Source organism: Camelus dromedarius, chromosome 4 (genome assembly GCF_036321535.1).
Source record: "Camelus dromedarius isolate mCamDro1 chromosome 4, mCamDro1.pat, whole genome shotgun sequence".
Classification (NCBI taxonomy): domain Eukaryota; kingdom Metazoa; phylum Chordata; class Mammalia; order Artiodactyla; family Camelidae; genus Camelus; species Camelus dromedarius.
The window spans coordinates 86,286,702-86,300,548 of NC_087439.1; the positions used below are offsets into that span (position 1 = coordinate 86,286,702).

The window sequence follows — 13,847 nt, forward strand, 5'->3', positions numbered from 1 at the left end:
AATGCCCATCAGATGACCGGCTAAAGAAAATGTGGTAATATATACACAATGGAATACTACTCAGCCATAAAAAGGAATGAAATAATGCCATTTGTAGCAACATGGATGGACCTGGAGATTATCATACTAAGTGAAGTAAGTCAGACAGAGAAAGACAAATATATGATGTAGCTTATATGTGGAATCTTAAAAAATGATACAAATGAACTTGTTTATAAAACAGAAAGAGGCTCAGAGACATAGAAAACAAATTTACGGTTATCAAAGGGGAAAGGATAAATCAGAAGTTTGGGATTAGCAGATACAAACTACTATGTATAAAATAGGTAAACAACAAGGTCCTACTATATAGCACAGGGAACCACATTCAATTATCTTGTAATAACCTACAATGAAAAATAATATGAAAAATAATATATATATGTAATTGAATCACTATGCTGTACACTGGAAGCTAACACAACATTCTAAATCAACTCTACTTCAATAAAAATAAAAAGAAATGGAGAATCTCAGACACTACCCGGACATACTGAATCAGAATCTGCATTTTAATAAGACCCTCAGGTGATTCAGAGACATGTTGAGAAACATGGTTGTTGTAAATGATACAACTGAAGCCTGGAATCTATCACTTAAGAAAACCCACAATAATATATATATATGGTATATATTGTATAAAAAATACAATATATTTGTACAACGTACAATATATTGTGGTAACTAAGTAATGAGCAATCTTGTAAAGAGATCATGCTGCAGCTCTGTAAATAATGCTTCTGAATAAACATAAAACATAAGCTTGATATAGATTAAGAATATACTTAATGAGGAGCATACACCATGTTCCTGGAAAGAAAGATTTTGAAACCCTCTTCATTTGATGGTGTTTTTTAGTTTCCAAACCTCTGCAGGGGTAGCAACCAAAGCGAGAGATATTAGGGAAGGGGTTTGGAGTCCCTAGGAGGATGGTCGGATCAGGATCTCCCAGGACAAGAATGCACATCTTGTGATCACCACCATCCACCAGAATCCCAGGATCCCAGGCCAGTAAGCTGCATTCTGTTCAATGTTAGCAACTAGGTCATTTCCAGAATAGCCAAATCAAGCAATAAGGAGATAGAGAGCCTGACAAATTATCTACCAGCTTATGTATTAGACCCTCTGTACATGTGTATTTGCAGCGACTTTATTTTCACACTGTTCAGGAAAGAATTCATTACATAGATTTTCAGTGTCCTCAGCATGTTAGCAACTTGTTAGAAATGCAGATTCTCAGGTCTCACCCCAGACGTATGGAATCTCCACATCTGGGCTGGGTTTTAGTAATCTGTGTTCTAACAAGGCTTCCAGGTGATTCTGATGCACAGTGAAGCTTGGGAGCTCCTGAATTAGAAATGGTTTAGAAGCTTACATATATCACTTACATACCAGTATGCTAACCTGGTAACAAAAGCCAACATACAATTCAAAACTGACAGTAACTAACGTGCAATAGAATGAAATTTTCTTTTTTTTTTTTTTTTCAGCCAGAGCACAAGGGAATGAAACAAGTACTCAAGCATTCCAGTTAGCTACATATTAATGCAAACAGTCTTCAGTTAACAAATACTGCAAATAGTCACATCATATTTTAACAGCTCCTTAGAAGAATCGATACCCATTTTTATAATTAATGCAATAATTGTTTGCAATGATAAAGAAGAAAACAGTTTTGAATCGGCACCGCAGAGTTCGCCAGGCTGTTCATTACACACATGTTCTCTTGTGGAAAAGCTCAAGGATTCTGGGAAGCACATGCGAGTGAGAGAGATTAAAAGCCAGAATTAACAGTGAGAATATATATATATTTTTAACCTTGTATGTCTACAGAGAACACACCTTTCGGATGGGCTGTGTCAAGGGGTCAACCAAAGTAGTGAATATTCTGTAAAGTGGTAATAGCCCTTTCCCTGAAATTGTTTTTTTAAAATTTGTCTTTATAGGGAAAAAATTTAAGAGCATTAAATAGATGTGGAGGAAGGAGACAAGGTTAGTCAGGTCTGTGGTCTCACTGGCGTTCTTTAAATGAGTTTAAAAATAGCTGATGTGTAACAAGGGGTGGTAGGCAAAATAATAGCTCCCCCCCAAAATTGTCCCCCATGTCCTAATCCCTGGAATATGTGAGTATGTTTCCTTACGTGGTAAAAGGGAATTCACGGATGTGATTAAGTTAAGGATCTTGACTGAATGGATTAGCCCAGTAAACCCAATGTAATCGCAAAGGGCCTTATCAGAGGAAGGCAGCGGAGTCCAAATCAGAGGAAATTTGAGAGACTGGAGAGATGAAATTTCTAGAAGGAGGTCACAAACCAAGGAATGTGGGCAGTCTCTGGAAACTAGAAAAGGCGAGGCAAGGATTTGTCCCCAGAACCTTCAGAAGGAACGCAGGCCTGCTGACACCAGATTTCAGCCCCGTGGGACCCATTTCAGAGTTCTGACCTGCAGAACTGTAAGATAATCAATGTGTGTTGTCTAAGCCACTAAACTGCAGTAATTTGTTAAGCAGAAGGAGGAAACTCACACAAAAGATGTGATGTTTGTAATCCCAGACATCATACCGGCAGGTTGCGTTATTCAGACCTTTGCATCATGGTTTGAAATCAAAGTTAATCACTGAAACTTGTTTGTCTGAGACCATTTATAATGCAAGCTAATGTGTGTATAGTAATTTATCATTGACCCAATGAGTTTTGTTTGTTTGTTTGTTTTATATCTCTGTTAGAGAGTGAAGCTTCAAGCTGTGAAGTCACATGACCTGGCTTGAATTTTTGACTGTCACTTCACAGTAATGTACCCTTGGGAAAGTTGCTTCTCTGATCCCCAGCTTCCTTACCCATAAAATAGGAGGACCTGAAGGTTAATTTTGTGTGTCAACTTGCCTGGGCCCCGGATACCCAGAGAGCTGGTTAAACATGATGCCTGGGTGTGTCTGTGAGGGCATTTTGGGAGGCGATTAGCATTTGAATTGGTGAACTGAGTAAAGTCATGGCCCTCCCCAGGTGGGTGGGCGCCATCCCACTCACTGAGGGGCAGAGCTGAACAAGAAGGCCAAGGAAGGTTGAATTCCTTCTCCATCTGGTTACTTGACCCAGAACACTGATCTTCTCCTGCCCTTGGTGCTACTGGTTCTTAGGCCTCCAGACCTGGACTGGAATCCACAATAGATGCTCTGGTTCTTAGGCCTCTGAATTATACCAAGGGCTTTCCTGGGTCTCCAGTTTGCAGATGGCAGACTGTGGGGCTTTTCAGCCTCCATAATGATGTGAGCCAATGTGCTTTCTTTCTTTCTTTCTTTTTCTTTTTCTTTCTTTCTTCTTCTTTTTCTTCTTTTTCTCTTTCTTTCTTTCTCTCTTTCTTTCTCTCTTTCTTTCTTCCTTCCTTCTTTTTCTTTTCTTTTCTTTTCTTTCTTTCTTGTTTTCTCTACTTTTCTATCAATTTATCTATCTTTTCTTCTTTCTATCTCCCTATTGACTCTGTCTCTCTAGAGAAAGCTGTGTAGACTAAGTGAGATGGTACATACAGGGAGTACAGAGTGGTGCCTGGCACATAATAAGAGAGTCTTGAGAGTTGGCTGGGGCAAGTCTTGAGATGAGGGGTTCTAAGCTCCTTCAAGGTCATGAAAGTTATCAGCAATAGGGGTGGCTCATACTCTACCCTTTGTTTTTTCCCTTATGACACGCAATGCCTGTATTGATTGGTAAAAACTATCTAACATGATCTTTGTTATACTAACCAATGAAATAAAAGGAAAAAAATAGTCTCATTTGGAAGAAATGATATAATAACAACATCACATTTTTAAAAGACAATCTTGTGCCAAAATTTGTGAATTTGCAGCACACTCCTGGAGCAACTGACAGTTGATGTGGTTTCTAAAGCTTGCTTACGTAAACACCTGCTCAGGTATGTCCTGTGTGTGAGGTGTGGTCTAGGGAGCATCTATTATTGTGTATTAACTTACCCACTTATCTGTCTTTTCAGGGGCTGCTGGGGGCACTGGGGGCCCTTACCTCGTCTGAGAAATCCGGATTCTGGGAATGGTGCAGCACTGCCGTGTAGGTGGCTGAGGTGAAGAGGGGTCCTCCAGGTTTTCCATAAATACACTGTGTAAGAAATTATGAGTTGAATAATTAGGAGTGTCTGAAATGAACCCTAAACACAAAAAAGGTCACAACTCTTCAGTGACCCATCCTGGGACAAAGATGAATTTTGCGGTAGCTTGCCAGGCTTAGCTGACATCTAATGAACCTTGAACTTCTTTGACTTGCTGTCCTGTATTTATTATACCATGGGGCACAGCGGAAGAAAATTTGAAGGCTTTAATTCATTACATAGACGCTATATCAACACTGAATTCCTGAATCAATTCACTATCTAATTTTTGATTATGGAGAGAAGAGATAATCTGTTCAGTTCTAATTCCTGCTGCCTGTGGTATCCAGCTCTGATCTAGAGTTGAAGGCCATCAGTCCTGGGTGACCACAAGGCTCAGTTTGACCCCAGCTTCTGACATGCCAGTCCCCAACCAAGAATGCAGAGCTGGAAGTGCAGGGCTGGCTCCAGGCTCCACCACATTGTGTCATTCTTCTAACCTGGCCCCAAATCAGGCCAGGGGATGGGAGATGGCACTTCCTTGTCCTAAAAGCCCCTTTAGCACAAGGCTCAGGGTCCCTCTACTAGAGCCAGCTGTATCTCTGAGTAACGCTTTAAGATGCAATGAAACAGAGGTCCCATATACCTGCACCTTCTAGAATTCTTCCCATCAACAATGCCCTTGCAGGCCCCGTGTGTTTGCCCTCTGGTCATCGCCTTTGTTTGCTTGATAATTCCATCTCACTTGATTTTTATCTCCCGATGCTAATATTGCTGTGGAACTTGGAATGTGGGGATTCTGAGAGTGCCTCAAGGCTATTTCAAAACCCTTTTTCTCTCTACTCTGCAGGACTCATTCAATCCCTCAAATTGAGGACTGTTCTTCTGAATAATGCTACCACCCTTCTTAGCATAGAATACACAATTGGTACCTGACAGAAGTGCTTTCAGAGATTATCTCAGTTAATTGTGGGGGCCAGTTAGAAACTGGCTTTGTTCTTTACTATACTCCATGCCTCTGATTCACCGAAACAGGGATGATCTGGCTGCAGGCCCACTGAAAACTAATCTTCCCTTCCACTTTTATAGGTTACTTCAGCTTTATAGGTTGTTCAAAGTCCATAACATAATAACAGTATCTTTCAAATACGAACTCCGAAAAAATGCAGATTTATAGGTGAGAACAGCCCAGTTCACACAGACCTCATGGTTTTATTGATCGTATTAAATCATGCGATCAGCAAGAGGGACCAGCCTCCCAGAGGCATCCCCCAGCTCCTCAGCACGTGGCCACCTGCACCTCCCACAAACCTAAGTGCCCCATGGGTTGGAGCCCCCCGCCCCAGGGGCCGTCTGGTCAGCGCACAGCAGCCAGTCTGCTCAGGGCACGCGAAGGCCGGCTGGGATGTGGCATTTTCAATCAAGCACTGAACTGGGAGGCAGGCTAATCTTTGAAAAGGACAAAGTCTTCCAGAGAGGAATCTTTGCATTTATTTCACACTAGAATGTCTTCCTTTTTTCCAAATCACGAAAAGCTAAGCAGAGCCATGAGACGGGCGTTTCTAATAGACCTACTTAACGAACGATGCCTATTCAATCAGGTATGTTTAGGAAATCTGAAACAAATGTGCTGAATTGCTCCGCTTTCAGTCACACTCCAATCAAAAGCCCCTCAGGGGAGGCGGAGCGAACCAGCAGCGCCTGCCTCCTCCTTTCCGCTTCGTCCCTCCCGTGAACTTGGCTCACCTTCAGGGGCTTGGCATCTTCTTCATCGGAATTTTTGAATTCAATGCACGTGGTTATATTTCGTGCCTGAAATTACAGCCAGAAAAATGATTGTAATTTCCTGTTAGGTAACACCAAAAAAAAAAAAAAAAAAAAAAAAAAAAAAAATTCAGGTGCCTAAAATAAGTAGCTTTAAATTAAATCTGAAAAATGTAGACTAGCCAACACTTTCTTGTGACATTACCCATAGTGCTCAGAAAAAGCAGAAGGATTGGAGAGATTATTTAAAAGGGAAGAAAAGCCTCAGATTGGAAGGGTGCAGGTAAGCTATTTTCAGCCTCTTAAACTAAAAATAAAGTCTAGCATAGAATTATTTAGGGCTGATTTCAGAAAGGATTATTCATAGGTCACAAAACATACATCCTTAAACACTTTTAGGGTGAAACTCATTACTGCCTCTTATTCAACACTTTCTTCAGATGGTTTTCTATTCCAAAGTGTTGGCCTTTAGTAATTTGTATTTGACCTTCAAGAAACCATCTTCATATGGTCTAAATTGGGGGTGGGGGGAGGGCGAGAAAGGGTATCTCAGAAACATATCACACCTTGTTGAAACACTTCTGGCTGTCATACTTGAGGTGCTTGGGGTAAATGTAAATTTGATTTTTGTATACTCTGTAAGGGCGGCAATGCTTTGTCGAGTCGTAAACAAATTCTTCCACCTCCACTGTGGGTTCTGGCTGAGCCGTCACATTGAAAGGCTTGACGGGAATAAAGGACGATGTTACACAGTCTTTAAAAATCAGAAAATAAGAGTTTGTCATTGAATAGGCTTGTTTGTAGGTGAACAATACTTAACATATTTTTAAATTGTTCCACTCAAAATATAAACTCCATAATTGTTATACCAATTTATGATAGATTAAGCTGGCCTGAAAAATTTGTAGGAGGTAGGCAGGATACATAATCAGTGACAAGAGTTAGTATCAAAATTGATGTCTCAAAAAACTAAATCTTTTGGACTTTTAACTATCTTCTTTTTATATTAAGTTTCATATAAATAGTAAATTTTAGATAGAAATCCTCTAAGCACACTAACCAGGTATTATCAGGTTAAAAACTAACCCACTGACCTTAACTTTAACACTAAAAACATTGATATCTGACAGCACAAAACCCTCTCCCAATGGGTTTACAGTATTTTTCCCTGTGGAATGATTTCACAACATAGGTCCTAATCCCCCTGTGCTATTAGTTAACAATTTTATTTTTCTCTTCAGTTTTTACAACCTTTTAAAACCGAAACTTGTAAAAACAGCCTAAGGGGGAATAAAGTCCATTAGGAATTTATAAATCAAAACTTGTCACTAAGTAGTTTGGAGGCTGAAGTTGTGGTCCTAAAAGACAGCAAATCCTTCTACCTTCTCTTACCCTACCTGAAATCTCCCTGGGTTCCAAAAAGCAAAATCGTTAACTAAATATGCTTGAGAATCAGATTACAGGGGTTTTTTTCCCCCCCAAATTATAACATATTTATTATATGTTCAGATTTCTCTGATATCCTACAGTCCTTTCAAAGAGAATATTTTAGCTTTCTCTTTTGCTACTTTTCTTTACCATAGGTAATAAAAGCCACACCCCACAAATCAGGAAGAGGAAATGGCTTAGTTTGTCCCCTGCTTTGTCACATCAATCAATATAAAAGTGATTTCGAGCCATGGCTTACATCAGGATGCTCATTTTACTTCATATTAAAATGACTTGTGGAAAAACTGTAAGAATGAAAACCTTAACAGTGCTAAGGGCAATTCAAATGTCCTGTGGTAATAATTCTCTCCCCATTTGTAGTTCTTTTTAGAATGCCCTTATTCATTCATTGCATCACTGGGGAAGTCACTAAAAGGCATAATTAGAAGAAATAAAAAACAAAGAAACCAATGTTACCACTTAAGAAATAAATTCTGCAAATCTTATTTACAAATTAATAAAGACTCTTTCTGAAATTCAAATGTTCACTGGCAAACAGAACTTCTGGCCGTATTCCGAAAAAGATATATGGTCCCTGTGTAATAAGAGAGTCTAAAAACAAGCCAGCTATGATTAATGCATGGCCACTTGGGTAGCTACACATGGTGTTCAGAATAACTCTTTGGTAGCACAGTGTAGCATCACCTATTGGGGGTTATTGGTTTATCCATCTATTGTAAACTGATGTGCAACCCTCCAAGGTTTTGAAGATTAAATAATTTAATACCTTGCTGGGTGCATGGTGTACACCAGATGAATATTAGGTTACCCTGAATATAGTTCCTGCCCTACAGTACTTACAGTCTGTCTTAATGGAGAAATAAGCCTCAAATTTCTATAGGATAATGAATTACATGTATTCCAAACTTTGAGAAAAAATTCCCCAAACAAACCTTTGTAACAAACCAACTACCCAACCAACCAACCAACCAACAACAAACCACTAAATATTCCAAACTCTACATTATCATCATACTTGGATGCTCCAAAGGAATGTTGTCAACAGTGATATCCAGGCTTCCAGGAATGGTCTGCATTTTGCTTATTCTGTCAGCTCTGTGCAAATACAGAAACACACACACACACACACACGACACACACAAGGAATTATTCTAGTCGTCAAGGAAAAACCCAGTTAACTGTCATTCTCAGTGTTGATAAGTGGGACCCTAAACAATCTTGTGAATAATTTCTTCAATTAGTTTTATTTTGAAAACTAAAAGTTACGTGATGCTGCAAATAAGAACTAAAAATCAGGGAGGGGTCAAGTTACAGATATTCTGAAGAATGTTTTAAAGCTATTTGCTCCGACTTCAGATAACATTTCTATAAATAGTCCAACACATACGTACAATGGTAAATTGTTAGTTTTGGTAAATGGTAAATCGTTTTTGTTAACAAAAAGTACTGGTATTTGAACAGGTGTAAGGGATTCACTTTCAGGAGGAGTTTGAGGAAGTTCTGAGAGCCCGGCCAGTCTCTGCTGCAGCTGCTAAGGGGACGGTCTGCTTTCTCCCTCGTGACCCACAACTGAAGGGGACAAGGGACCTTTCCCTGATACTGGTTCTTCTTCTTCTCCCATCCTTGGAAGAGTACGTGGGCCCTCCTTCCCTACCTATCCCTGTACTGTGTTCATTCTCATTCATGAGTCCTTGAATGCCTCTCCCTCTCTCTTTACTAAAACCCTCCCACCTATCTTCCTTTATAGGAAGGTGAAAGTTGCAGATAACAGTTTCCAGTGTTACCCTTGTCAGGAAATCTACTCCAGGAGGCAGAATAATTACAGTGGTGGGTCAGAGCCAGCTCCTCCCAGCTTGTGAGAGCTGATTGCTAAATATTCAGTTATTTTGCCTACCAACTGTAAAACACCACCATTGTTAAAAATGAAATTATATAAACTTACCATTACACAAATTACATTCAACACCAAGGTAACAAGGACTGAAAATTCATCACTTGGTAAATATTTTACTACATGGTGAGATTATCTATGCTCTGGGGGTTATTTATATCTGTCTGTGTGGTGGAAGTGTTATGTAATGGTGTGCACATTTCTTTCCAACTGCATGTTTGGTGAAGCCCCACTGGTAGTCTGAAATCAGCAATGGTAGGAGAATTTACATCACACTACAAATCAGTTTTCCCCCCAGAGAGTCAGTGGTAGACATTCTTCAACACACTACTGAGAATAAATGTCATAAAGTGTAAGGCATCCATAAAATAATTTAACATCTCACCAGCATGGCATTAGGTATTCTAGGTGCCCTCTGAATGCCATAGGAATAACATTCTTTGCTAAACAATAACATGGGTTTTGTGAGAGTGTGGTCTTCTCCCGTTTTGCCCATTCCCTTCTGCTCAGCATTACAACTTTTTCATGCATTAGTGCACTGGAAAAAGAGTAAAGAGGAAAAGCATTCTTAATTCCTATTTAGTGGCTGTAGGCATTTTGACCTTGAAGTCTGATAAAGTCAAGAGGAGGGTCTCCCCATGTAAGGAGTGGTCTTGTAGGCTCATAAAAACGTAATATTGGTTCATGGGTTCCTCCAAGATTTTATTTCTTACCTTTATTTTGCTTTCTAAGGTTTATATTTTTTCCAAAACAAAAAAAAAAATAGGAAAACTTCCTTTCTAATTAAATAGAAATATATCTTGTATTGAAGATACAGAAAATATTAATCACACTTGTTTCATAGTAATATATTATTTTTGTTTCAGATAAACAAAATTAATTGATGGGGGATTGTTGATTCTTAGATGGGAGAGGCAGAAAGAGAACACTTGGGAAAGGAGCAAAGGAATCCTGTGTGTATCAGGGGCTAATGGTTTACAAGTCACTTATCATGAAAGATTTTATCATCATCAGATGTTGAATACATGGTGATTCATTTTAAAAATGTTGTGACTTTCACGGTTTTCTTCTCTTAGCACTAACTTCCACTGTCTTTTCCAAAAGCATCTGAAGAACAGAAATATTATAAATAATTGTATTCACAGCAATTAATTACTCTGTGGAGTTTCAAACATATTCTAAAATCCCCTAACTCTCCTCCTATTTAGAGGTGTTTTTGTACCCTTCATTTGAATCTAGGATCTGTGACAGTTGACTGTATCCTGTGGCAGAAATAGCACTGGGACAGCTTCTGGTCTTAAGGACCCGGCAGTGGTCATTTTCTGTCTGTCTCTTGGGACATTTACTCTTAGAACTCAGCCATCAGGCTGTGAGGAAGCCTTGGTATCCCATGGAGAGGCTCCCATGGAGAAGAACAAGATCTCCAGCCCACAGCTCCAGCTGAGCTCCCGGCCACCAGCCAGCACCAACTTGCCTGTCATCAAATGCTCTCTCTTGAAAGTGGACCCTCTGGTTCCACTTAACCTTTCCCGGACGACATCACATGCAGAAGAGACAAGCTCCCCTCACCTAGCCATGCTCAATGATGGACTCAAGAGTAAAATTAGTGAGGCTGTTATTTTAAGCCACTATGTTTTGGGGTGATATGTTACATAGCTATTGGTAACTGACATAGTTTAATGTTTCACGTTCCTTCCATGCAAACCTGGCAAATTTCTTCTTCTGGCGTCATTTGGAAATAAGTGAAGTCATCTGCAAAGCATCTGCTTTCTGGAGGACTTTGGACATATGAGAATCTGGCAATCAAGTACTGCTTACACAGTGATAACAAATCACCAGTAGCAGTGTAGCCGGCTCATGTTAATTTCAAGAGTATCCCCCCCCCCAAATCCTACCTTCTATAATCAGACACTAATTTAAGTAGGTCCTCAGTTGAAATCTTGCTACTTTCTTGCCTATACAATGGCGAAAATCTTGAGTCTCTGTCCACATTTCCCTGGTTGTCCTTAAATACTGATCTGAAAGAAAACAATCTTCATTCAGGTTGGTATTTGCATACTGTTTACAAAGATGACTTAAAATGATTCAATTTTCCATTTACAGTGGAAGAAATTCCAGGAACTCATAAAATAAAAAGACAAGAAAACTTCTTAAGCAAAAGTTTCATCTACACGCTGTAATTGTCATCTTTAATTTCTTATTTTCAACTCAGTACCTAAAGTGACAGGAGCCCATATTACGATGACATTCATTTATGATTCAGTAACATATCAAAGCCACAGAGTATTAGGGCAGGTGGAGAGGAATAGGAACACATGTTACTACTTTTTCATTGTTTTCTGAGCAAGCCGGGGTCACATCAGTTTGGGTGATGCCATTAGAATTTATGAATAAAAGAAAGCAGTTAAGGTTGTGTACATGGGTGTACTCATGAAACATTTTCTTGGAGATAAATGTGCCCAACGTCCTAAATTTTGGGGCAGAAACAAAGATAAAATGGAGAACACCTGAGTCAGCATTTTGTATCAAATAAAGAGAACACCATGAACCTGAGCCATTTATTTCCTTCCTTGATTCCAACGGAACTCTATAGACTTAGTTAAAATACACAAACTGTTTTTAATCCAAGTAATATAGTGATGCCAGGCCATACTTGCTGCTGAAAAGCAAGTATACACAGCAGGCTTAATGTCACTTTTCCTGGTCCATAATTCATCACACTCTGTGCCTACCAAAGAAAAATCAGACCCATGCATTACTGATTTGTCTTTAATGTTAGAGAAATGCTGAATTTTTATTTCTTCTAACGTAAGGACCTTAACGAAACTCTTTCATTGCCCTTCACTTGGACCAAAGATTTCAATACCCAGGTTGAAAAGGGCATTTAAGTGGATACCTGATCATAGAGCTTCAGCATCAAATAATTTAGAAAGTGCGCCAGGAATTTATCAGAATGATATTTTTAGAATCCTTCAAACTTTCTCATTTTTCTCCGTTAAATAATAACTGAGGGCCAAAAAGGTCCCCTATCAAATCACACTGGGGGAAGCAGAATGAACATATTTAATTTGAAGATTATTTTTATTTAAGTATTATTCAGGGCTTTTGTTTGACGTGTGTAACAGTTTGAAACCAACATGATGTTTTTCCCAACATGGGAGGAGGTTAAATTGATTTTGAGTTGTATTTTCTTTCTTTTTTCTTAAATACCCAGTCACTTCAAATATATTGGTAGACTTGGGCTGTATCGCTGGCTTTTGTTCTTACCAGCAGCTCTGTCCAGGAAATAACTCACTTACACTGGCCACATCATAAAGAACACAGCACCACAGTGAAGCACAGCTCACACTCTGTCCCTGCTCGATAAATATGCTAATTGGCAGGATTGCAGAGAACTGATCCATTTGTACAGATGGTTTCAGGATGGCTGAGACACGGTGCCCAGTTCCAACTGCCAGAGTAGAGCAATGATCAGGGTATGATGAGGGTCTCAGAGCCATGACATTTGGGGTGTGGCTGAAAAACATGTGGCTTTTAGCTTAAAAGAAAAGAAGCTGAGGTGTCCCGGAGAGCTTCATTCATAAGCAGCATGAGGAGCTGTGGTATATAGAAAGAACTGGGCATTTTTTTTTTTTATGGCTTTGGAAGACAAAACATAAGTGACTGTCAAGCAGTTTAAAAATATTTAAAAAAAAAAAGAATTATCTCATCATTTGAGCTATAAAAAGACAAGAAGAGCTATAAAAAGACAAAAAACTTGAGTTTTTTGTCCCTGGAAGGATCCAAACAGAGGTTGGACAACCATTTATTGGGAATGTTTCGTTGTTGCCTGTGGGTCTTCTCTAAATGTACAGACATAAGAATGAAATTTTTATGTTAGTCTCATTTAATTTGAAAGAAATTCCAGTGTTTTACTCTGGTCCATTTGGAAGGTTGCCTGGGACAGAGGAAAAAAATCAAAGAGCCCTGTCCTGGAAGCAGGCACACATAATTCTGGGGCTCATATGAGCGGAAAGAGTTCCATTTAACAATGTGACATATTTGCAAAGGTGAACCTTCCCCTGAATCAATGAGTGTACGATACACTATGGGACCCTTTGAATGTGTCCTCTTTATTTACCCCAAATATAGCCTGCCTTTTTTGTTTTTGCTATAAAATGGCACTACAGCTGGTGTCAAAAATAAGAACATGCACCAAATTAGTTCTAGATAAAACAGTCCCAGTGATGAGGATGGGTGCCTCTTGCAGCTGGTGTGATGATTGGATCTGGGTGATAATGTGCTTGCAAGCTAATTGCCAATTCTATGCTTCTAAGCGGCAGCGGATTTTCAGGGCCAAAGCGTTTTAGAGAACACTCAAAGCTATGTCCTGAAACAAGCTGCAATCAAGAAAATATAATAGAAAGAAAAAGTAGCCAGAGAACCAGCCGTGCCAATAGGGTACTGAAATGCAGCAGGAGGCTAGCTTATGTCAGTATGACACGAGGAACAGGAAGCCTCTCTCTGATTCGGTCAGCATTTATTTTCCTCCACATTGTGAAGGGAAAATGAAAACTCTTTGGTGGGATCTTGTGCTTGGTTTTGGTGGTCAGCTATTCCAAGTGGTCTC

General features: G+C 39.4%; 1 protein-coding gene across 14 annotated transcripts in view; it reads right to left on the reverse strand.

Moving 5' to 3' along the window:
- DOCK10 (dedicator of cytokinesis 10) overlaps positions 1 to 13,847 on the reverse strand; it is a 241,535-nt gene that overhangs the window by 64,694 nt on the left and 162,994 nt on the right. For all 14 annotated transcript variants that reach the window (XR_010380702.1, XM_064485215.1, XM_064485213.1 and 11 more), the window contains exons 15-19: positions 11,134 to 11,256; positions 8,363 to 8,442; positions 6,465 to 6,652; positions 5,881 to 5,946; positions 4,053 to 4,145 (exon numbers count right to left, since the gene is read on the reverse strand). Coding sequence is in view for 13 of the 14 variants with exons in the window: in XM_064485215.1 (XP_064341285.1) it covers positions 4,053 to 4,145; positions 5,881 to 5,946; positions 6,465 to 6,652; positions 8,363 to 8,442; positions 11,134 to 11,256 (550 nt within the window). In the remaining variant the exon portion in view is untranslated. The remainder of the gene's footprint in view (positions 1 to 4,052; positions 4,146 to 5,880; positions 5,947 to 6,464; positions 6,653 to 8,362; positions 8,443 to 11,133; positions 11,257 to 13,847) is intronic.